This window comes from Pseudophryne corroboree, chromosome 6 (assembly GCF_028390025.1).
Source record: "Pseudophryne corroboree isolate aPseCor3 chromosome 6, aPseCor3.hap2, whole genome shotgun sequence".
Classification (NCBI taxonomy): Eukaryota; Metazoa; Chordata; class Amphibia; order Anura; family Myobatrachidae; genus Pseudophryne; species Pseudophryne corroboree.
Genome location: NC_086449.1, coordinates 347,971,008 through 347,994,538, shown reverse-complemented (window position 1 = coordinate 347,994,538; position 23,531 = coordinate 347,971,008). Strand labels below are relative to the sequence as shown.

General features: G+C 47.2%; 1 protein-coding gene across 2 annotated transcripts in view; it reads left to right on the top strand.

Annotated features, from left to right (window-relative positions):
• The window catches only part of TBC1D2B (TBC1 domain family member 2B), a 111,322-nt gene that overhangs the window by 22,474 nt on the left and 65,317 nt on the right, over nt 1–23,531 (top strand). For both annotated transcript variants that reach the window (XM_063926552.1, XM_063926553.1), the window contains 3 exons: nt 4,544–4,706; nt 6,742–6,914; nt 8,585–8,775. In XM_063926552.1, the coding sequence (XP_063782622.1) occupies nt 4,544–4,706; nt 6,742–6,914; nt 8,585–8,775 (527 nt within the window). The remainder of the gene's footprint in view (nt 1–4,543; nt 4,707–6,741; nt 6,915–8,584; nt 8,776–23,531) is intronic.

The window sequence follows — 23,531 nt, the reverse complement described above, 5'->3', positions numbered from 1 at the left end:
ACGATGATGCGAGGTTACACCCAAGGGTGGCCAAAAGTATTCATTATATGATTATTGCAATAAAGGATGTTTTACTACCTTATCAATAAATATGACCCCATCATGCAGTATATACTAAAACAAAATATCGGAATAAAATAAAACATAATTAAAAATAAAATTAAAAATGAATACCCTCTATCCCTGACAAGACGGTACACATGTTTAAGGAAGAGAAACCTGAGGTAACCTTTCCTCCATCTCATGAGCTGAACGCGTTATTTGAAAAGGCTTGGGAAACTCCAGACAAGAAACTGCAGATTTAGGCTGCTGCAGATTCCCAAAAGAATTCTTATGGCTTATCCTTTCTCTGCGCAGGGCAGGTTACGGTGGGAATCCCCACCCAGGGTGGACAAGGCGTTAACGCGCTTGTCCAAAAAGGTGGCGCTAGCGTCTCCAGACACGGCAGCCCTCAAGGATCCTTGTGATCGCAGACAGGAAACTACCTTAAAATCAATTTATACACATACGGGTGCCCTGCTCAGACCGGCAATAGCGTCGGCTTGGGTTTGTAGCGCTGTTGCGGCTTGGTCGGATACTTTGTCAGCAGACATTGATACCCTGGATAGGGATACCATTTTATTGACCTTAGGTCACATTAAAGACGCAGTCTTATATATGAGAGACGCTCAGAGAGACGTTGGTCTGCTAGGTTCGAGAGCCAACGCCATGGCGATTTCTGCTAGGCGAGCCCTGTGGACCCGCCAATGGACGGGTGATGCCGACTCAAAGAAGCATATGGAAGTTTTACTTTACAAAGGTGAGGATTTATTTGGGGAAGGTCTCGCGGACCTGGTTTCCACAGCTACCGCTGGTAAATCTACTTTTTACCTTATGTTTCCCCACAGCAAAAGAAAATGCCGCAATATCAGATGCAGTCCAGTCCAGAAGAGGTCGGGCTCTTCCTTCCTCGCCAGAGGTAAGGGAAGAGGGAAAAAAAACTGCCTGCTACGGCTAGTTCCCAGGAGCAGAAGTCCTCCCCGGCTTCTACTAAATCCACTGCATGACGCTGGGGCTCCACTGAGGGAGTCTGCGTCGGTGGGGGCACGTCTTCGACTCTTCAGCCACGTCTGGGTTCATGGATCCTTGGGCAATGGAAATTGTATCCCAGGGTTACAAGCTGGAATTCGAAGACTTGCCTCCTCGCCGGTTTTTCAAATCTGCTTTACCAGCTTCTTCCCCAGAAAGGGAGATAGTTTTAGCTGCAATTTAAAAACTGTGTCAACAACAAGTGGTTGTCGAGGTTCCCCTAGTTCAACAGGGGAAAGGGTACTATTCAACCCTGTTTGTGGTCCTGAAACCGGATGGCTCGGTCAGACCCATTCTGAATCTAAAATCCCTAAACCTGTATTTGAAAAAGTTCAAATTCAAGATGGAATAGCTCCGGGCAGTTATCTTCAGCCTGGAAGGGGGGGATTTTATGGTGTCACTAGACATAAAGGATGCATACCTTCATGTCCCCATATATCCTCCTCATCAGGCGTACCTGAGATTCGCTGTACAGGACTGTCATTACCAGTTTCAGACGTTGCCGTTTGGGCTTTCCACGGCCCAAGGATTTTCACCAAGGTAATGGCGGAAATTATGGTGCTCCTGCGACGGCAGGGAGTCACAATTATCCCGTACTTGGACGATCTCCTGATAAAAGCGAGATCGAGAGATCAGTTGCTGAAAAGCGTGGCGCTATCCCTGATAGTGCTGCAGCAACATGGCTGGATTCTGAATCTACCAAAGTCACAGTTGGTTCCAAAGACTCTGCTATCTTCCTTAGGCATGATTCTGGACACGGAACAAAAGAGGGGTTTTCTCCCAATGGAAAAAGTCCAGGAATTTCAGAACATGGTCAGAGACCTGTTAAAACCGAAAAGAGTGTCAGTCCATCAATGCACTCGAGTACTGGGGAAGATGGTGGTGACCTACGAGGCCATCCCCTTCGGCAGGTTTCATGCGAGGACGTTTCAGTGGGACCTTCTGGACAAGTGGTCTGGGTCCCATCCTCAAATTCATCAGAAAATAAGCCTGTCCCCCAGGGCCAGGGTGTCTCTCCTGTGGTGGCTGTAGAGTGCTCACCTTCTAGAGGGTCGCAGGTTCGGCATTCAAGACTGGGTTCTGGTGACCACGGACGCGAGCCTCCGAGGATGGGGAGCAGTCACACAAGGAAGAAACTTTCAGGGGATATGGTCAAGCCAGGAGGCTTGTCTACACATCAACATACTGGAATTGAGGGCCATATACAACAGCCTACGTCAAGCGGAGAATCTTCTTCGCGACCTACCGGTTCTGATTCAATCAGACAACGTCACAGCCGTGGCTCATGTAAACCGCCAAGGCGGAACAAGGAGCAGAGTGGCAATGGCGGAAGCCACCAGGATTCTGCGCTGGGCGGAAAATCACATAAGCGCTTTGGCAGCAGTCTTCATTCCGGGAGTGGACAACTGGGAAGCAGACTTCCTCAGCAGACATGATCTCCATCCAGGAGAGTGGGGACTTCATCAAGAAGTTTTTGCAGAGATAGGAAATCATTGGGGACTTCCTCAAATAGACATGATGGCGTGACGCCTCAACAAGAAGCTTCGGAGGTATTGTTTCAGGTCAGGCAGTAGCAGTGGACGCCCTGGTGACACCGTGGGTGTTTCAGTCGGTCTATGTGTTCCCTCCTCTTCCACTCATCTCAAAGATATTGAGACTCATAAGACGAAAAAGAGTGCAGACAATACTCATTGTTCCAGATTGGCCTCAGGGCCTGGTATTCCGATCTTCAGGAAATGCTCACAGAAGATCCGTGGCCTCTTCCTCTCAGAGAGGACCTGTTGCAACAGGGGCCCTGCGTGTTCCAAGACTTACCGCGGTTACGTTTGACGGCATGGCGGTTGAACACGATTCCTAGCTGGAAAAGGCATTCCGGAAGAAGTCATCCCTACTCTGATAAAGGCTAGGAAGGAGGTGACGGCGAAACATTATCACCGTATCTGGAGAAAGTATGTATCTTGGTGTGAATCCAAGAATGCTCCTACGGAAGTTTTCCATCTGGGCCGTTTTCTCCACTTTCTACAGACAGGAGTGGATATGGGCCTAAAATTAGGCTCCATTAAGGTACAGATTTTGGCCCTATCAATTTTCTTTCAGAAGGAATTCCCAGAAGTCCAGACTTTTGTAAAGGGAGTGCTGCACATACAGCCTCCTTTTGTGCCTCCAGTGGCACAATGGGACCTTAACGTGGTGTTACAGTTCCTAAAATCTCACTGGTTTGAACCTCTTCAAACGGTTGAATTAAAATTTCTCACTTGGAAGGTGGTCATGTTGTTGGCCTTGGCATCTGCAAGGCGGGTGTCCGAATTGGCGGCTTTGCCCCTATCTGATTTTCCATGTGGATAGAGCAGAATTAAGGACTCGTCCTCAATTTTTGCCTAAGGTGGTTTCATCGTTTCATATGAACCAACCTATTGTGGTACCTGTGGCTACGAATGACTTGGAGGATTCCAAGTCTCTTGCTGTAGTCAGGGCCTTAAAAATGTATGTAGCCAGGACGGCTCGGGTTAGGAAAACAGAGGCACTGTTTGTTCTGTATGCAGCCAACAAGGTTGGCGCTCCTGCTTCTAAGCAGACTATTGCTCAATGGATCTGTAACACGATTCAGCAGGCTCATTCTACGGCTGGATTGCCGTTACCAAATTCAGTTAAGGCCCATTCCATTAGGAAGGTGGGCTCTTCTTGGGCGGCTGCCCGAGGCGTCTCGGCATTACAGCTTTACCGAGCAGCAACTTGGTTGGGTTCAAACACTTTTGCAATGTTCTACAAGTTTGATACCCTGGCTAGTGAGGACCTCATGTTTGCTCAATCGGTGCTGCAGAGTCATCCGCACTCTCCCGCCCGGTCTGGAGCTTTGGTATAATCCCCATGGTCCTTACGGAGTCCCCAGCATCCTCTAGGACGTAAGAGAAAATAAGATTTTAAACCTACCGGTAAATCTTTTTCTCCTAGTCCGTAGAGGATGCTGGGCGCCCGTCCCAGTGCGGACATATTTCTGCAAGGCTTGTATATAGTTATTGCTTACATAAGGGTTATGTTACAGTTGAGATCAGTCTTTGGCTGATGCTGTTTTGTTCATACTGTTAACTGGTTGCGTATATTCCAGGTTATACGGTGTGGATGGTGTGGGCTGGTATGAATCTTGCCCTTAGGTTAACAAAAATCCTTTCCTCGTACTGTCCGTCTCCTCTGGGCACAGTTCTCTGAGGTCTGGAGGAGGGGCATAGAGGGAGGAGCCAGTGCACACCCATCTAAAGTTCTTTATAGTGCCCATGTCTCCTGCGGAGCCCGTCTATACCCCATGGTCCTTACGGAGTCCCCAGCATCCTCTACGGACTAGGAGAAAAAGATTTACCGGTAGGTTTAAAATCTTATTATATATATTACACAAATCTATTATATAATTATTTTTATGTCATTGCTCACTTTACATATTTGCTTCAGTACAGTTTGTCTCCCACTGTTTTTATTGCAGAGTACCCGAGTACTTCATATGCTAATGATGCTGCAGAGCAGGCTCGAACCCATTTCATTGCTGAAATGTGTCCAGGTGTACTCGGCGACCAATCACCTGACCAAGGATCCTGTCACTCCGCTCCTGTGCATGGTCTGCTGAGGCAGTGGAGTAATGATATCAGGTACCCAGAATATAACAATGCACAGTAACATGACTGAACAATAATAGTGGGAGAGCACTAGCTTGATCACAAACTTATTGCAGAGGCATAGTGCCTCTATTAGAATCAGATGACACAACTTTGCAGAATTGTGTGGAAGTGCAGACGTTTCATAAAGAAATGTGATTCTATCACTGGAAACTGAAACCCTTTTCTTAAGAACCTACTGTTATCTCTGATGGCTGTGTGCATTACAACACAGAGCTGGAGGTTTTGTAATCTGTAATCTGCAGAAAGCAAACAAGTAATGAAATTCTCACATACTCTGTGTCCATGGGACGGATTTCCTCCCAGTGCTTAGAGAAAACAGCCAATATCACAACAATACTTGTGTGTGTTCAGGTACAGACACAGGAACGGCTGTGTGGTTTAGGTAAAGGTCAGTAGGTTTCCTAAAGCGAGCATGTTAATGCCATTGAGTCATTCTACCTCTTACTGTTAATTAATTAAGGACACTGACATTTGATAAATGTACTCCTATAAAACACTGTCAGCTGTGCCAGTGACTATGTGGATGATATTAGCATGTTTAAAAAGGGTAGGACGTGTTTCCTTCCTATACTGTAAGTGTATAGGCCACTGCTGTTCATTCCAGTAGCTGTAGTCATTTGCTATGATAGGAGTGTCACTGTCACTAGGCTACAACACTTTTTGTGACTATTAATTTGATAACTGCCACTTGATTTGCTTTTAAAAGATATCTTTTAGACAACCATTCTACAGAAACCTAGAACAAATATATTACAGATCCTTACTTGGCAGCAATGTTAGCAATATTTTAAAATGTCTTTATTATGTTGTCCTATTAAGTATCCATTGTCAGTCTGGCTGTTCTTACAAGAAGAGTGACGTTCTTATGGGGCTGATTCTCAGTTGGTTGCAGATGAGGCTTTTTACTGCAGTGGGGTATCTTTGTCTTTATGGTAATGTCCTTTGGCATTTCTATAATGGGTACAATGTGTGCGGTGAGTCCAGGGGGGGCACACACTGCACCCATTTCTCCTATACTTACCTTTCCAAGTCCATCGCTGACCGTGTGTGGGCCCCCTCCTCTCCTGTAGCCGCTGCTAGCGCACTGACCACTAGAGACTCTGGCACAGTGCCCGAGTCTACAGCGCTCAAAGCGCTAGAAGTGGCGCGACTGCTACGGGAGAGGAGGGAGCCCACACACGGAGTCTGCACATGGGTCCCCTCCTCTATAGAGACGCCGCTGTGTAAAAGCATGTGTCCAAATGTGCATGTACTGAGACACCCACTCACAGTGTCTTTAGATGCCGCATTGCCGTCTGGTGCGTCTTTAGACACCACTATCATATTTGTGCGTCTCTGTACATAGCCACTTTGATTGGCAAGCCTTCAACACTTGCATAAGATGCAACGTTAGCATGCATCTGTTTTTCCTCACCCATTACCTCTGGGTAACTCCCACTAAAATCTGCATTGTGTCTGTGTACAGAGGCAATCGGGTGCATGTAAAAACTTATCGTCACTGCACCTGACTCAGAATCAGCTCTTATTTGTGAAACATGAATAAATAATTAAATGGAATTTGTTTTAAAGAATAAGTCACATTTTTGTTACTGTCCTGTTTTTAATTCAATGGTAGTGTGATGTTCCTAGTTGATATTTGTAAGAATACATGCATTCCTGTGCTTAAACCAAATGAGCGTTATAACAATTAGAAATATAGCAATTTATTTCAAACCAGGGGAGACCATATTGAATGTGATTATTTTAATTTTTTGTAATCTCCTGTATATTCCTTCCTTTTGTTCTCCCCAAAAATGCCACATAACACAAAAGTGTGGGCTTTGTCTTGTCGCACACTTTCAGCCTGGTACAAAGACCTATATATCTGCAGACCACAGTGGAAGGGTCTTTTGTTCAGTATTTTTGTTAAGCAGTTGCAAGTTATCTGCATGTTCGTTAAATGTTCCCATGTATGCTACTTAACTGATAACTTCCTCTAATACGGCTTTTGATTGTGTTGAGTTAGAAACTCAGTGCAAAACCTTCGACCTGGCCGAAGTGGCAATGATGGCAGGAAGAGTGTTTTCTACACCAATGAGGAATGGGAGCTGCTGAACCCAACCATTAAGGAGCTGGAGGAGTCACTTCTGCATGAGCAGAGGAGAAAACCTCCCGTGGAAGGAGGCAAAGGGAACACAGGTGCAGAGTCCCTTAATGTGCAGGAGCTGAGATATAGCACTTACTCTGTGACTAAATCTCCCATTCATCTCTTCTTCTTTTACCTCTGTACATTTCATGTATGCACTGCACACCTTTTCTGTTGCTTTACTTACAATAACCTATATACATGCAACTTATGTTAAAACTTATGCATTGGCAACACTTCCCACCTTTTTTCACAGTTACTGTTCTTTGCATTAAAAAATGAAATTAGCAACACTGAAACGTGTGGCACTTAGCGTGCCTTTATAGAAGCCGCTATTATCCGCTTTTTAAGGGAAATCTGTCTGTAGATAATAGTAGCAGCATTTAAGCACCATCTAATTATAAGAACAAGGAAAACCTGAATGTCAGGAAAAAACACGCATGCGCAGTGCATAACGTTTGTGTAAATATACCTGACGTCTGTGTGCACATCCCCGTTACGCCTTCTAGATGCTTTATTTGGCCTTTTGCAGGATTGCACTCTGATAGGAAAAAGTACATAAAACCACTTTGGGAGCACTCCTTTACATTGTTGCACCCTTTTTAGTTTGCTAATTGCAGCATCATATATTTAAGTAAACTGCATAAATGGTAATCTCTTGTGCTGTGTGGCTCCCTGCTAGAGTAAGAACAGCTAACTATGGGGGTTATTCAGAGCTAAAGTAGCAAAAACTGCTAAGGATCAAATTGCGTGCTGGGGGTCGCCCAGCATGTGTGGCACCGCCCTGTATTGCGATCGCATTGCAGGAGCCCAAATAGAGGACGACCCCCTGCATACGCACCAGGATTCGTATGCAGGGACACTGCTGCCATGTTTCCAATCGCAGAAAATGCAGTCAACGTCATCAGGCTGCCCCAAAAACTGCCACAACACGCCTGCTATGCGTCGCCGCCCCCAAACGCCCGCATGTGGGCTGGATGTTAAGTCGGCTATGCTGAGTTGAGACAGATCACTTGCACTAGATACAGGGCTGGTGTTAATAGGGGTTCACTACGATATGCCGGCGGTCGGGCTCCCGGCGCCCAGCATACCGGCGCCGGGAGCCCGACCGCCGGCTTACCGACAGTATGGCGAGCGCAAATGAGCCCCTTGCGGGCTCGCTGCGCTCGCCACGCTACGGGCACGGTGGCGCGCTACGCGCGCCACACTATTTTATTCTCCCTCCAGGGGGGTCGTGGACCCCCACAAGGGAGAATAAGTGTCGGTATGCCGGCAGTCGGGATCCCGGGGCCGGTATACTGTGCGCCGGGATCCCGTCAGTCGGCATACTGAAGACCACCCGTTAATAGTTATGATGGTAACTTCTAAAAACTGTATACATAATGGGTAGTGCACTTGTATCGATGTCTGTCACTCTGCGGTTACATCAATGCTTGCATTTATTTCTGTGCCAGCAATGCTGCCTACTTTTGTTCACACCTGTATTATACCCATGATCTCAAACTGTAAATACTGACATTTGGGCTGCAGATATTAAAAGGATTTTCCTGCTTTTTTCTTCGATAGAGGTCTTTTTTTTTAATGCTGTAAACGAATATCCTAGTGCTAACATACACAAAATATCTGATTTCTTTTACCTGTCCTATAAATGTCTGTTATTTTTATATGATATAAAGATAAAATCTTTGGCTCATCTCTGTTTGTGTTAATTTTTCTTATCCAGGACTTGGTTTCCCATTTCCCAAACCAAGACGTCCGTTGCTGGGTGTAAACAGGAACCGGAACACTACAGATAACACGTCTGTTGAATCTTTACCTGTGAATGATTCTAAAATGGACGGCAATCTTCCGTCAAAGCCTCACATCCAGGAAAAGGAACTGGAAAGATTGAGAAAGGAACTGACCAGCCAAAAGGTTAGTAGTATATGCAATATTTCTCTGTTAGGGTAATGGGGGTATATTTACAGGTTTATAGAATAGCAACCAATCACATTCTGGCCATTATCTTCTAGATGGTACTAGATAAGTAGAATCTGATTGTTTGAGCAGCATCTCCACTTGTCTAAACCTGCACTTTAGTACATGGACTGTGATACAGTCTAAAGGAGGACCACCCTTCCATAACATTATGATAGCAATTATCACTACATTGCTTCATGTTATACTGACCATATACAGTAAATCGGAGTACAATTCCCATCATCTGCATGGTTTATGTATAAGGGTTAAAGTCTACACGCATCAGCAATGCAGGAGCCTACAATAACTCTCTCTCTCTCTCTCTCTCTCTCTCTCTCTCTCTCTCATATTTATATATATATATATATATATATATATATATATATATATATATATTTATTTGGGGCAGTACGGATGGTGTAATGGTTAGCATTACTGCCTCACAGCACTGAGGTCATGGGTTCAATTCCCACCATGTCTCTACCTGTGTGGAGTTTGTATATTCTCCCCGTACTTGCGTGGGTTTCCACCGGGTTCTCCGGTGTCCTCCCACAATCCAAAAATATACTGGTAGGTTAATTGGCTCCCAACAAAATTAACCCTAGCATGAATGTGTGTGCGTGTACATGTGTTAGGGAATATAGATTGTAAGCTCCACTGGGGCAGGGACTGATGTGAATGGCCAAATATTCTCTGTAAAGCGCTGCGGAATATGTGTGCGCTATATAAATAACTGGTAATAATAATAATAATAATAATAATAATAATATGTGTTTTATTTATTTATTTTCTTAAAGATCATTTTATTTTTAAACTTTTACAAGCATTTCAGACGGTGACTTACGTCTCCATATCTGTATGATGTTTAGATAAAGGCGAGAAAATAAACGCAGATGAATATCATGGGTTTATTCCCAACCTCAGCCCCCAAGGCACACTAATAGGCCCTACACACTGGCCGATCCGCCGTCGAGCTGCCCGACGGCGGATACGGCCGACGGGCGACCCGGCGGCGGGGGGCAGTGACGGGGGGAGTGAAGTTTCCTCATTTTCCCTGTCACCCGGCTGCATTGAAGTGCAGGCAAATATGGACGAGATCGTCCATATTGGCCTGCATGTACAGCCGACGGGGGAACAGCGATGAACGAACGCGGGGCCGCGCATAGTTCATCGCTGGAGCCTCCACACTGCACGATATGAACGTTATCTCGTTCTTTAATGAACGAGATCGTTCATATCGTGCTGTCATGTCGGCCAGTGTGTAGGGCCCTTTACAGTGCAGGTTTTAATGATATCCAGGCTTCAGCACAGATGGTTAAATCAAAGTAACCGAGGTACTAATTAAGTCACCTGTGCTCAAGCATGGATATCACTAAAACCTAGACTGTTAGTGTGCCTTGAAGACCGAGGTTGGGAAAGCCTGGTTTACACTAACACTGTTTCCTTACGGACTACTGCGATGTAATGTGAATTTAACAGAGTTGTCCTCGTTCCTGTTTTTCCTGTTACTTTCTGAAAATCCAGACGCTCACGCTGGAGAGAGATCACATTACAGCAGCATTGCTAAAAAAGTTATATTGTCTTTTGGCAAGGAAGTCACATTTTAGGAAATGCGAGCTAAGGCAGTGTCTTGTGATCTAGGGGCAAACCAGTGGAAGTACTCCCTATTAATCACGTTTGTTTGCTAGGATTTGCCAGAGATGATGCTCTTTCCACAGCTGGATACTGTTAACTGTATACTATAAATACTTGTAGGATCATGTGAGCGGTGTGTGTGGAAATCTTTCTTCCTTTTGGATGTGTGCAGGATTTCAGCTTTGTTTAAAGTGTGATCATATGACATCTATATAGCTATATGGCAGCAGGTAACTAGACACCACTGCATGAATGTTTTCCGTGTGAGAGGCTTTTTTTTTTCTCTTTGTTTTCTAGTTGTTGGCCAAATATGTCCATCTTTGTAGTCACACGGTTCTCTATAAGTATTTTGTATTATACAACTTGTCCATAAATTGGTTGTTTCCAGCTTCTGAGCTCTACGTACAGCACGTGCAGGTTGTCAAACACTGTCCACTGTTTAAAGGGGCCAAACCTAAAATATACTATGGTCCACTGTGTAAAGGCAGCTTGCATTATTTACAGATACACTGTATATGAAAATGAAAACATTCCCATTCATTGCAAGAAGTAGTTACTTACACACTGTATACATAGAAAATGCATCTGACATCAAGCTATCAGAGTTACCATATTCCATTCCTTGCTGGGCTTTCTTGACTGTTTTAAAGGCAGAAAGTTCATGATCCTAGCTTTAATATTAATCCGGATATTAGGCAGTATTGAAACAAAATAATAATTATGTTGTATTGTATATGCTGTTCAAACAGGCAGTCATGACATACAGCATAGTGCAACCCTATCATGTGTTGTCCTTTGTCACATATTTCCTTGCTGTCCTCATGGATTACATACACGGCATTATATGAGTCTCTGTACTACCCTGTTTCTGTTACTTGTGATTCGTTCATATAAAACTGTCTGGGTGGGAAAAAAAAATGATCTGGCTTGTGGTGTGTACACACGGTGAGATTTCTTTCTTACGATTTTGACTATATAGTCAAAATCGTAAGAAAAGTTAGTGCAGATCGCAAGGTGAAAGCCACCTTGCGATCCCGATCCGCCGTCCCGCGCGTCCGGCATCGCAAGAATAGAGAGACTGTGCAGGCAAGTCAATTTTGACTATCTCTATAGAAGAGATAGTCAAAATTGACACTTAGCCAAAATCGCACATAGGGGGTCATTCCGAGTTGTTCGCTCGCTAGCAGATTTTAGCAGCATTACACACGCTAGGCCGCCGCCCTCTGGGAGTGTATCTTAGCATAGCAGAATTACGAACGAAAGATTAGCAGAATTGCAAATAGAAAATTCTTAGCAGTTTCTGAGTAGCTCGAGACTTACTCCTACACTGCGATCAGCTCAGCCCGTTTCGTTCCTGGTTTGACAAAACAAACAAACACGCCCTTCGTTCGGCCAGCCACTCCCCCGTTTCTCCAGACACTCCCGCGTTTTATCCTGGCACGCCTGCGTTTTTCTGCACACTCCCAGAAAACGGTCAGTTTCCGCCCAGAAACACCCACTTCCTGTCAATCACACTACGATCACTTCAACGATGAATATTCTTCGTTCGGACGTGAGTAAATCTACTAAGTTTTGTGCTAAAATACTAAGCGCATGCGCGCTGCGTACCATGCGCATGCGCATTTTTGCCTTAATCGCTCCATCGTGAAAATCGGCAACGAGCGAACAACTCGGAATGACCCCCATAGTCAGTATCGCAAGCACATGATGAGTGTGCTTGCGATACTGACTATGTGCCGACTTGGAACCTGTCGCATAGTGAGAATCGGGCATAGCCCGAATCTCAGAGTGTGTATGGGCCATAACCCCATTTACCTCACTAAATTGCTATTGATGATGACTGTTGGGGTAGGGATTTGCTGAAGAAAAAAGAGGATTTTGGTACTTACCGATAAATCCATTTCTCTGAATCCTCTAGGGGACACTGGAGTCCTATACAGTAGGGGTGTGAAGCTTGCAACCGGAGGTGTGGCACAATCTAAAATTAGCATTGTTTGCACAGCCGGCTCCTCCCTCTTCACATCCCTCCTCCCTAAGTTTGGAAAATTTGACTGAGAGAATAGGACATGATACTATAGCACATGGCAAGGAACCGAACCGTACATCATATCAAACAGCATCCAAGAAACTCTTAACCGAAAAACTAACGCTATTTGTACGAACTGTTTGAACACAGCAGGTTGACAGCACCGAGGCGGGCGTCCAGTGTCACCTAGAGGATTCAGAGAAATGGATTTATCGGTAAGTACCAAAATCCTCTTTTCTCTTTCATCCACTAGGGGACACTGGAGTCCTATACAGTAAGGGACGTCCCAAAGTTATCCCCCAGGGAGGGAGTGCTGTCGGTGGCCTGCAAAACTAAACGTCCGAACTTAGAGTCTCCGGACGCAAAGGTATCAAACTTGTAAAATTTTGCAAACCTGTGGGCTGGGAGGGCCACGTCGCCGCTCTGCAGTAGTAGTAGTGGAAGCACCTCTGGCAGCCGCCCATGAGGCACCCACTGATCGGGTGGTATGAGCACCCGTCTGAACTGGAACCTGTTTGCCACTGGAAATATAAGCTTGCTGAATGGCAAGTCTAATTCATCTAGACAAAGACTGCTTAGATGCTGGCCAACCCTTCCTAGGCCCATCATAAAGAACAAACAAATGGTCCGACTTTCTGAAGGAGGACGTAACTTCTACGTAGACCCGTAAAGCTCGGACCACATCCAAGGACACGTCCCCATCTGCGAGACCCTGGAAAGATTGGCTGGTTTACATGAAACCCCGAAACAACCTTAGGAAGGAAATCTGCTCTTGTATGGAGTTCTGCCCTATCCTCATGAAAAATTAAAAAAGGACTCCTACACGATAAGGCTCCCAACTCAGAAACCCGCCTGGCCGAAGCCAAGGCAAGCAATAATGTGACCTTCCAAGAGAGATATTTCAGGTCTGTTCTTGCTAACGGCTCAAAGGTTGATGATCCCAAAAATTTCAACACCATATATAAGTCCCATGGTGCAGTAGGAGGACGAAAAGGGGGTTGTATCCTCAGAACCCCCTGTAAAAAGGTTTGAACCTCTAGCAAGGATGCTAACCGCTGTTGAAATAGGATGGAGAGAGACGAAATTTGAACCTTCAGAGAGCCCAGCCTCAGTCCTACATCTAGACCGGCCTGAAGGAATAGTAGAAGTCTGGATAAATGAAAGTTCGTCGAATTCCACCCACGTTCTTGACACCATGTGCCTCTTCCAAATCCTGTAGTAGTGCATGGCTGTGACCGGCTTCCAAGCAATCATCGTAGGAATGGCCGTTCTTGGTATCCCCCTGTTCCTTAAGATCCGGTTTTCAATAGCCACTCCGTTAAACGCAGCCTGTTCAGGTCTGGGTGTTGGAACGGTCCCTGAGGTAGCAGGTCCTCTCTCTGAGGTAACCGCCAAGGATCTCCCGCTAGTAACCCTCGCAGGTCTGAGTACCAAATCCTGCGGGGCCAATCTGGTGCGATTAGAATCGCCCACACTCGCTCTCGTTTCAACCTTTTCAGAACCCTGGGTATGAGGGGGAAAGGTGGAAAATTTAAACCCTCCTGTAACTCCAAGGAATTGTTAATGCGTCCACTCCTTCTGCTGCTGGATCTCTTGTCCTGGACACACATTTGGGCAGCTGATGGTTTTGCCGAGACGCCATTAAGCCGACTTGAGGTAGACCCCATCTCCTCACCACCATGTTGAAAATCCGTGGATATAGGCACCACTCTCCCGGATGCATGTCCTGGCGACTGAGATAATCTGCTTCCCAGTTTTCCACACCTGGAATGAACACTGCCGAGAGGATGATGTTTCGCCTTTCTGTCCACAACAAGATCTTTGTGGCTTCCTGTAACGCCATCCTGCTCTTTGTTCCTCCTTGCCGGTTTATGTAAGCCGTCGTTGTGACATTGTCCGACTTTATCTTTAATTGTTGACCCATGACTTGGTCTTCGGCTAAGAGAAGCGGATTGTAAACCGCTCTCAGCTCGAGAATGTTTATGGGTAGTCTGCTCTCCAGTACCATCCACCTGCCCTGAAACTGATGGTCCTCCAGGACAACACCACAGCCTCTGAGACTGGCATCCGTTGTTAGGATCCTCCAATCCCAAATGCCGAATCTCTTGCCTGCTGCGAGATTCCTGTGCAACGACCACCAAATTAAGGAGGTTCATATGCACGGTGGAAGTCTGATTCTTCGATGTAGAAGCCAGTGCGACCCTGCTCCCTGAGCAATGAGGTTCATCTGGAATGGTCGGGAATGAAGTCTGCCGTACTGGAGAGCTTCGAACGACGTAGAGAAACCGTCTGTGTCCTCCGTACCTGAGCCACTAATCTCTGTCGGTCTTGGACCTTGTTTTCTGGTAGGGATACTCTCAGTTGTACCGTGTCCAAGATGAGACCGAGGAATTGAATCCGTTGAGTCGGCATGAGGTTGGATTTCTGGAAATTCCCAATCCACCTATGTCAAATGAGAAATTGATGAGATGTCCGAACATCCTTGATCAGCTGTTCCTGAGATGATGCCTTGATCAGTAGATCGTCTAGATAAGGTATAATCGTGATCCCCAACAGTCTCAAACCTGCAACCATGATTGCCATGATCTTCGTAAAGATTCTTGGAGCTGATGATAGACCGAATGGCAAGGCCCTGAATTGGTAGTGATCCGTCACCAGTGCGAACCTTAAGTAAGCTTGGTGAGGAGTTGAGATTGGGATATGCAGATATGCATCCTTTATGTCCATGGATACCATGAACTCGCCTTGTTCTAAGCCTGCAATGACCGACTGGATTGATTCCATCTTGAATTTCTAGACCCTTAGAAACTGGTTTTAAAACGTTTAAATTGAGTATCGGTCTGACCGTTCCGTCTGGCTTTGGCATGACAAAAAGATTGGAATAGAAATCCGTTCCTCTCTGAGAAGCGGGAACTGGAATAATGACCTCTGACCGTAGCAACTTTTGAATTGCTGTCAGTAGTGCTTTTGCTTTCTGAGGGCACCAAGGCAATCCTGTTGTAAAAAACTGACTGTGAGGCCTCTGTTGAAAATCCAGTTTGTACCCCTGTGAAATTATGTCGTTTATCCAAAGTTCTGGTGAGGTGTTGGCCCAGATGTCCCGAAAACCTTCCAGACGTGCGCCCACCAAGGGGGATCCCAGGTGAGCCGGGAGGCTGTCATGCCAAGGTTTTTGTCAGTAGGTTTATTCTGCTTTCTGGTTGCTTCCTGTGAGTGGCCTCTACCTCTGCCCCCACGTACTTGTGTACCGAAACCACTTCCTTGGGCTCGAAAGGACTGCGATCTAAATGAATGAAACGCTGGTCCCGAATAACCTCTCCTAACCTGTGGAGCGGCTCTCGTATAAGGAGTAGGCAGAAAGGTGGATTTCCCTGCTGTAGCCTGCAAAATCCACTTGTCCAACTCTGAACCGAAAAGCATCTCACCCCCAAAGGGGATGGATTCTACCGCCTTCTTGGTGTCAGAGTCTCCTTGCCATTCTCTGAGCCATAAAATCCGTCTAGCCGATATGGCCGATGCGGAGATTCGCGATGCTATTCTACTAATATCCTTTGAGGCTTGACACAAATATGAAGCAGATTCTCAAATGTGTTCCGCCAGTTGGGTAATCTCTTCTAAGCTATTTTCTTCCTCAATAGCCTGTACAATACGTCCAGACCATGCTCCCATGGCCTTGTTGACCCAAGCGCAGACGATCGCAGGTCTCTGCTGCACCTGCCGCTACGAAAATTGACTTTAAAGCTGTGTCAACTTTACGATCTGAAGCATCCTTTAAAGTCGTTACATTAGGTATTGGTAAGATTGTCTTCTTCGACAACCTTCCTAGGGAAGCATTCACTACTGGTGGATTCTCCCACTTATCCATTACACCTTTAGGTAGGGGATAAGTCACTTGAAACCTTTTCGAAAATTTAAAGCGTTTGTCAGGTTGTTTCCAAGCCTCCTCCATTTGTGAGTGGAGGTATTTAGGAATGGGAAACGCCGCTGAACGCGGCTTTTGGGATTCGAACAATTCGAATTCTTCTGGCTCCTTTACTACTTCTACCTTTTTAAAGTTTAGGATCTCCTTCTCCGCTTCAATTAAAGACTGAAGACCCGAGATTGCCGTGTCCTCTTCTGGAAAATCGGCGTCTAGGGTAGATTCAATTAACTCGCCTTCCTCTGTATCAATGAAAAGACCCTCTTCCTCCTCTGATTCCGGTATAATAGGAAGAGGTCTTTTAACTGCCTTGCGCACATTCGTTTCTGCATGTGCGGGTGGCGTTAACTTGATGAGAAATTCCTCCATCGTCTTAGAGAATCCCGCAGCACATTCCGATTGCTGCTTGTGTGATTCGGCCATCTCCTTGGAGATTCTATTAGCAAGGTTGTCTTCCCATGACCTAGCCAGAGCACTGCTCCCAGGTGGAGCGTCCTTGTCTAAGCAGGAGTCGCACACCCTGGAGCTGCCAACCCTCGTGCTCTTAGAGCAGGCCAAAATAAATGTATAATTAAAAAAATTAAAACACCAGCCGACTCGCAACCCCAACTGTAAATCAGCTACGATACAGCTACAGAGTTGGTATCCGCTTGCTTCAGTGTATTTTCTTCAGGATCTTTGAAAGAGAATTCCCTTGAAAATATAATTAATATATTATAAGTACTTTTCAGGAGAGCCTCACATAACGTAATATATAGTCTATACCAGCAGAGGGAGCTGTTAGCCTAATTATCAAGTCAGACCAGCAGGGGGAGCTATCCCTGTAATAAAAGACCTTCCCCTATGTTCTTCACAGAGGGGGGATGGCCCATCCTGCCCCTCAGGTTGGCGCCTGCATGTATAATTAATATGGCTGCCACTGAAAAAAATAATAATAAATTACGTTACTACACCCCAGGTGGTTTACACAACTCAACCAACAAAACCTTTAACTATATTAGCACAGAGCCCCTCTTGAAAGCGCAGAGTTCACGGTATAAAGTCTCCCCACGCGGCCGAGGGATCTTAGCCGTGTGATCCGTCCTTCATTGCTGCTGTCTGTCCCCCGCCAGAGCGCGCGCCCTGCGGGACCGTTCTCATCCAGTCCCCCAGCGGCGTCTCTCTACACATTTGTACCTGCCGGAGAAGGACATCCCTGCGCTGCTCCCCCACGCGAGCGAGGATTCTCCTCAGCCGCGCGGCATACACTGTGTTCTGGCCAGCGCGCGCCATGGGATCTCACTCACCCGGTCCCACCGCTGCGCATCCCAGCGTCTCTCGCACAGCTCCTCTCCGCCGCCGATATGGGAGACCGCCCAGCCCCACGCTCTAACTAAGCAAAACTAAGATATACAGAGCGGGATTCGTTAGGGAAACCTAATACTAGCTAGCAGCTCCTTACATTACTATACTAGGGCCCTGATCATACCAGTACTCACTCAGAAACTGCCGAGGATCTCCTGTGGAGAGATGCAGGTCCCTTCAAAAGGGATCTTTGTCTCTCCAAATGTAATCAGCCTTGTCCCCCTTTTCAGTAGGTCGACGCAGCTATAATTAAAGTTTTAGTCAGCTCAGTGCTCCCACGTGCTGTACCTCCAGCACAATTTTCCAAACTGAGGGAGGGGGGATGTGAAGGGGGAAGAGCCGGCTGGGCAGACGATGCTAATTTTAGATTGTGCCACACCTCTGGTTGCAAGCTTCACACCCCTACTGTATAGGACTCCAGTGTCCCCTAGTGGTTGAAAGAGAAATTTATTTAATGTCTGGCCTGGAAAAATGCATTGTTTAATTTGGAAATAAAATCCAAGGCATAATCCGGAGAAGGTAACTGGATTATACGTTTTTCAAAAAGCGTATTTGCAGTGAAGATTCCATTGCATTTTGAACATTGGAGGATAAAGACCCCCTATGATTTGCTGTTATACTTCAGCCTTCCGGTACGATATTACCCGTAGAGGTGACCAACGGTCTTATTCTGAAACAACAATATTGCACCATGAGAGGTGTTCTTTATGTTTACTTGTAGACCCTCTATGCTGTGAGCAACAGATGGAAGATCGAAAATAGCAGTATCTGATGTGTATGATGGAAAACCCCTCATCTGGTACGCAGAATACCTATATGAGTGTTGTCGTGATACAAAACTAAGGTTAAAATTACTACACCATCAGGCGCTTGTCCTTTACTTTCCTTTTCCAGACTTTATTGCACTAAAACCTGGTGGCCTTCCGAAGGACTGAGCTACCGTCCATAGGTTTTCCTGTGGAATCCGGGTGCTAAAGCCGACAGATTATAGGAAAGACTTCTTGTTATATATCTGACTGTAGACAGAGGGGAAGCAGCGCATTGACCACTTTCGATTTTCTATATATATATATATATATATATACCAAGAAATTGAAAAAAGCAGGGAGCGCCAATAGTGCATTAAAAGTGTAGAAATTTATTTAAAAACCCGTCCAGGGGGCGTGGCTTGGCAGGCAGGCAGGGCAGACGTTCCTGGGGAGAGCTCTTGTATATTCCTCCCCAAAACTACTTCATTTGGCCCTGTTCCAGCCTGTTCCAGCCTAACTGTATTCTGCCCTTATCTCCCCTGATCCTGGTGAGCAGAGTCCCGGAGCCGGAGGAGGCCTCCTGCCTCCTTGCAGGTTGGGGCCTGCGCACCTTCCAGAAGCCGGGGGCTCGAGTTCTGCTGTGCCCCGTACCTGGCGATCCCCGCCGCGACATACTGTGGCTGCGCCTGACTCACCCGGCGCCTGGACTCCTGTTGCCTGCGGCTCCCTCCACTCCTGGGCAGGCTCGTTGGTCCTCTGTGGTGTGGCCGAGCGGGCTCCGTGCCTGTCGTCCGCCTCGGGGCCTGCTTCCGCCTGCCACGCCGGGAACTGAGGGGACGGCGGCGGCTGCCGCGCGCTCCTGGCGACCGAGGTCCGGACCGGGGGTCCCCGCGGTGGAGCGGGCTGGGCCCCCCTTCTTGCAGAGGCACTGTGCTGCCTGGCGCCGGGCGCCCGGAGAGCCCGGCCTAAAGGTGTCGCAGGGTGCTGGGCCCAGGATTCTTTGCCCTCCCTTAACGCCGGCGGCCATCTTGGTTAGGGGCAACCGGAGCTCCTGCTTCCCCTGATAGCTGGGGGTAACTGGGGGGTTCCCTGGCTGCTGGCTGGTCCGTGGCTGGGGCCCCCCTCGGGCTGGGCTCTGCCCCTTGTCACCTGGGATCTTTGGGGGGTAAAATAGTGCTTTGGGGATAAAAAAAGGGATTCCCACCCCTTATAGCACTTATCCCTATCCTAGCTGGCTCCCTTCCCCACTGTTGGGGTCCTGTACGTGCTGCGTCACGCTGTGGGATTCTTGAGGGAGCTCCCCCTGTGCCCCACGTGCTGGGAGTATTTCTGTCCCTATTATATGCTTTCAAAGCCCCGGCTGTGTCACACCGTCTATGATAACTGACCCTGGAGCTCCACCTGCTGGCAGCTTTTCTCGATGGGATTGCTTTGCCTGGATGAAGCTTGCTTCCCTTAACATGTGACCCTTTGGAACGTGCCCTGAGTCTTGGGACCTCCTTTTACCGATATCTATGTTTGAATAACTTCGGGACTGTCTCCCTGCTACCGGGATTTACCTAGCTCCGTGTTGCGGTGGCTTTTCTCAGGTGTTCGGTCTCTGGGTTTCACCATGCCTGGAAAAGGCAAAAAAACAACGTGTAGCGGACCTGACCCAAAGCATTAAAAAGTTTGCCTATTCCCATGCTACCTCTCCAGGTCCGGCAACCCCCTCGCACCCTGATGTTTCGGACTCGGAGGATTCGGACCACTCCCCGCTGACCCAGAAAGATCTACAGCTGCTCTTCCGTGAGATACGAGAGACAAGGAAATCTATCCAAGCGGTGCAGGCGGAGGTGCACACGGCTATAGTCTCCCTTAAAACAGACGTTGCCGAACTTGGAGACAGAACGGACCACCTGGAGACTAGAGTGGATGAAGTGATCACTACCCAACAGGGCATGAGCGACGTCATTCATGGTCTAAAGCAGGAGATCCAGCATATCCTGGACCATCAAGAAGACCAGGACAACAGGGCGCGACGTAATAATCTGCGCATTAGAGGCGTCCCCGAGGACGTCGACATGACGTCCCTGCAAGATTACCTCAAAAAACTGTTTGTCCACTTATCGCCGTCGACTCCAGAGGACCAGCTCTTGTTAGATAGGGCCCATAGAGCTCTACGCCCTCGATCAAAAGACTCTGCTATGCCTAGGGATGTCATCCTGAGATGCCACTACTATACGACTAAGGAGGCTATCCTCAGAGAAGCTAGGAAGGTTTCCAACTTGCTATTCCTGGGCCACTCGCTCCAAATTTTCCAAGACGTTGCTCCTGCTACTCTGATCAAGAGAAAAGATTTCAAACCGAGCACCTCGGTGCTTCGGGACAATGGCATTCGCTACAGATGGGGTTTCCCCTTTCGCATCTTGGTGTGGCATCATAACCGTCTCCACTCGGCGAGGGACCTGGCTGAAGAGCAAGGACGTTTGCGCACCGTGGCCCCCCCCCCCCCCCCCCACCGGCTTCATCTGTCTCCCCGCAGCGGGCACATGTGGCCTCGCCCATGGAGTCGACTGCCACCCCTCGACGATCCTTGAACCGGGACTGGACGAAAGTGCCCTCTGCGCGGAAATCTGCTTCCGCTGGCCCTGCCACCTGATGTTGTACATGTCCCGATGCCATTTCGTTCTGTGGTTTTGTATTTTTGTCTATGCATATGTTGTGAGGGGCTAATCTCTTCTTTCTTTAGTCTTTCTTTTTCAGCTTTGATTTTTGGACACGTCCTGCTCCATGCCTTCTGTGTGCGTATAAGAGCAAAAGCCCCTCTTTTTCTTGTATTAGACCACCTTAGGTTTCTATCATGTCTCGTCTCCCCTTATGGGGGTGGGACCCCCCCCTCCCCCCCCTGTGGGGGACCTGACGCCCCCTGCCTAGGGGTAGTTTGGCGCTGTTACCTACCCCAGGCTTGACTCGTTCAAGCCTTGGATAGTCTCGCCATCGTTAATAGTTGCCCTAATCGGTAGTAGGTTCTAGGATAATAAGTCCCGTTCTTATCCCCTTTTGCTACTGGTCCCTGGACTCGGGACACATGTTGAGTGTCCGCTGTACCCAATGCGCCTGGCCTGGCTAGGTTGCGTCCCCCCTACTGGGTCTTATACCCAAGTCCGGTTGTTGTCACTTAGTGACTTTTCTCTGTCATTTCCTGACCGGCATGTTAGACCAGATGTTGTTTCTCCTGGTCCCCAACGTTCCCCTCTTCCCTGCTTTCCCCGAACTCTTTCTGCCTGTTCTCTTTTCTCTTTTTTTTCACTCAGCCGTTCACTGATGACGGCCGGTTGCCATGTTTGTTTCTAATGTTTATGATGTTTTCCGTTTGGTCTATTGCAGTGGTGTGGTGTCCGGAGGGAGGTGACGAGGCGTTCCAGAGAGGTGATTGTCATGGCCCTTAGGATATTTTCCCACAACGTTAAAGGTTTGAACAGCCCCACCAAGCGCACCAAGCTCTTTCTTTCTCTTAAACAGGCAAGAGGAGATTTGGTCTTCCTGCAGCAAACCCACTTTAAAAAGTCCCTCCACCCTGATTTAAAATCTAAACTCTTTCCACATACATTTCATGCTTGTGATGCGACGCACAAAAAAAGGGTGGTTTCCATTTTGCTCGCTGCTCACCTTACGTTTGAGTTGTTGGACAGTCATGCAGATAAATCTGGTAGATGGCTGATTCTTGTTGGGAAGCTTAACAATACCCTGTGTACCCTTGTCAATGTCTATGCTCCGAACCAAAATCAGGCTGCCTTTTTTAGGGTTTTGAACTCGATCATATCTAGGCTCCGCCAAGGGGAGATCATAGTGGCCGGTGACTTTAATGAGGTCCTGGATGCCTCGTTAGACAGATCCTCCCCTCTCTCCTCTCTCCCTTCCACCCCTAAACGCCCGTCCCCGGGATCTCTCGCACTGTTAGATCTTTTGAAGCTTCAATTACTATTTGATTCCTTTAGACTCACTGACCCTCTTACTAGAGATTACACTTTCTACTCACCTGTACATAAATCCTACTCTAGGATAGATATGATCCTACTCAGCCGGGACCTTTCCGCTAAACTGAAGTCTACCCGTATACTTCCTATGGTATGGTCGGACCATTGTCCAGTCACTGCTGAGCTCCACTCTATTGCTCCCCGCCCCCCTCCCGCCTCTTGGCGGTTGAATGACTCCCTATTACATAACCCAGAAATTACTGATTTGATTAAAGGCCACATTACTGATTATTTTTTACTCAACGACCTCCCTGAGACCTCACCTATCATATTATGGGAAGCGCATAAAGCTGTTCTCCGTGGTCACTTGATAAGTCAGTCTGCTAGGTATAAGAAGTCACAGGACTTGAATTTCCTCTCCTTGTTCACTAGACTCCCCTACCCTTGCCAATTTAGAGATTTTGTTGAGGGCGCGGTCTGAGTTGTCTCTTTTCTTGTCGGAACGCACGGCTAAACCCCTCCAGAGGCTTAACCAGTCCTTCTATGAGAAGGGAGATAAAGCGGATAGGATGCTGGCATCTCGCCTACGTGCACAACGCTCTCGGAATAATATTCTGGCGGTGCATACTACGTCAGGCGAGATCACGTATACCCCGGATGCCATTAATAAAGCATTTCAGGAGTTTTATGCTCAGCTCTACAATTTTTAAATCCTGTCAGTCCAGGTTCTGGCCCCCCAGATGTTTTAATCTCTGAATTCTTGCATAAGGCTAAACTTCCCAAACTGTCTGACGATGCTACTTCAGAACTGAATAATGATATAACAGATGAGGAAATTGCTGCCGTCCTGAAGTCCTTTAAATCTTCCAAAGCTCCAGGGCCTGATGGCTTCTCGGCTTCATATTATAAGAAATTTGCTCCCATTTTAATCCCACGTCTCAGAGTATTGTTCAATGCTGTACTGCATGGCACCCCATTCCCGAGCACCATGCTGGAGGCCAGAATAATAGTTATCCACAAGGAGGGTAGAGACCCCCGGGATTGCGCTAGCTATCGGCCGATATCCCTTTTGAATTTGG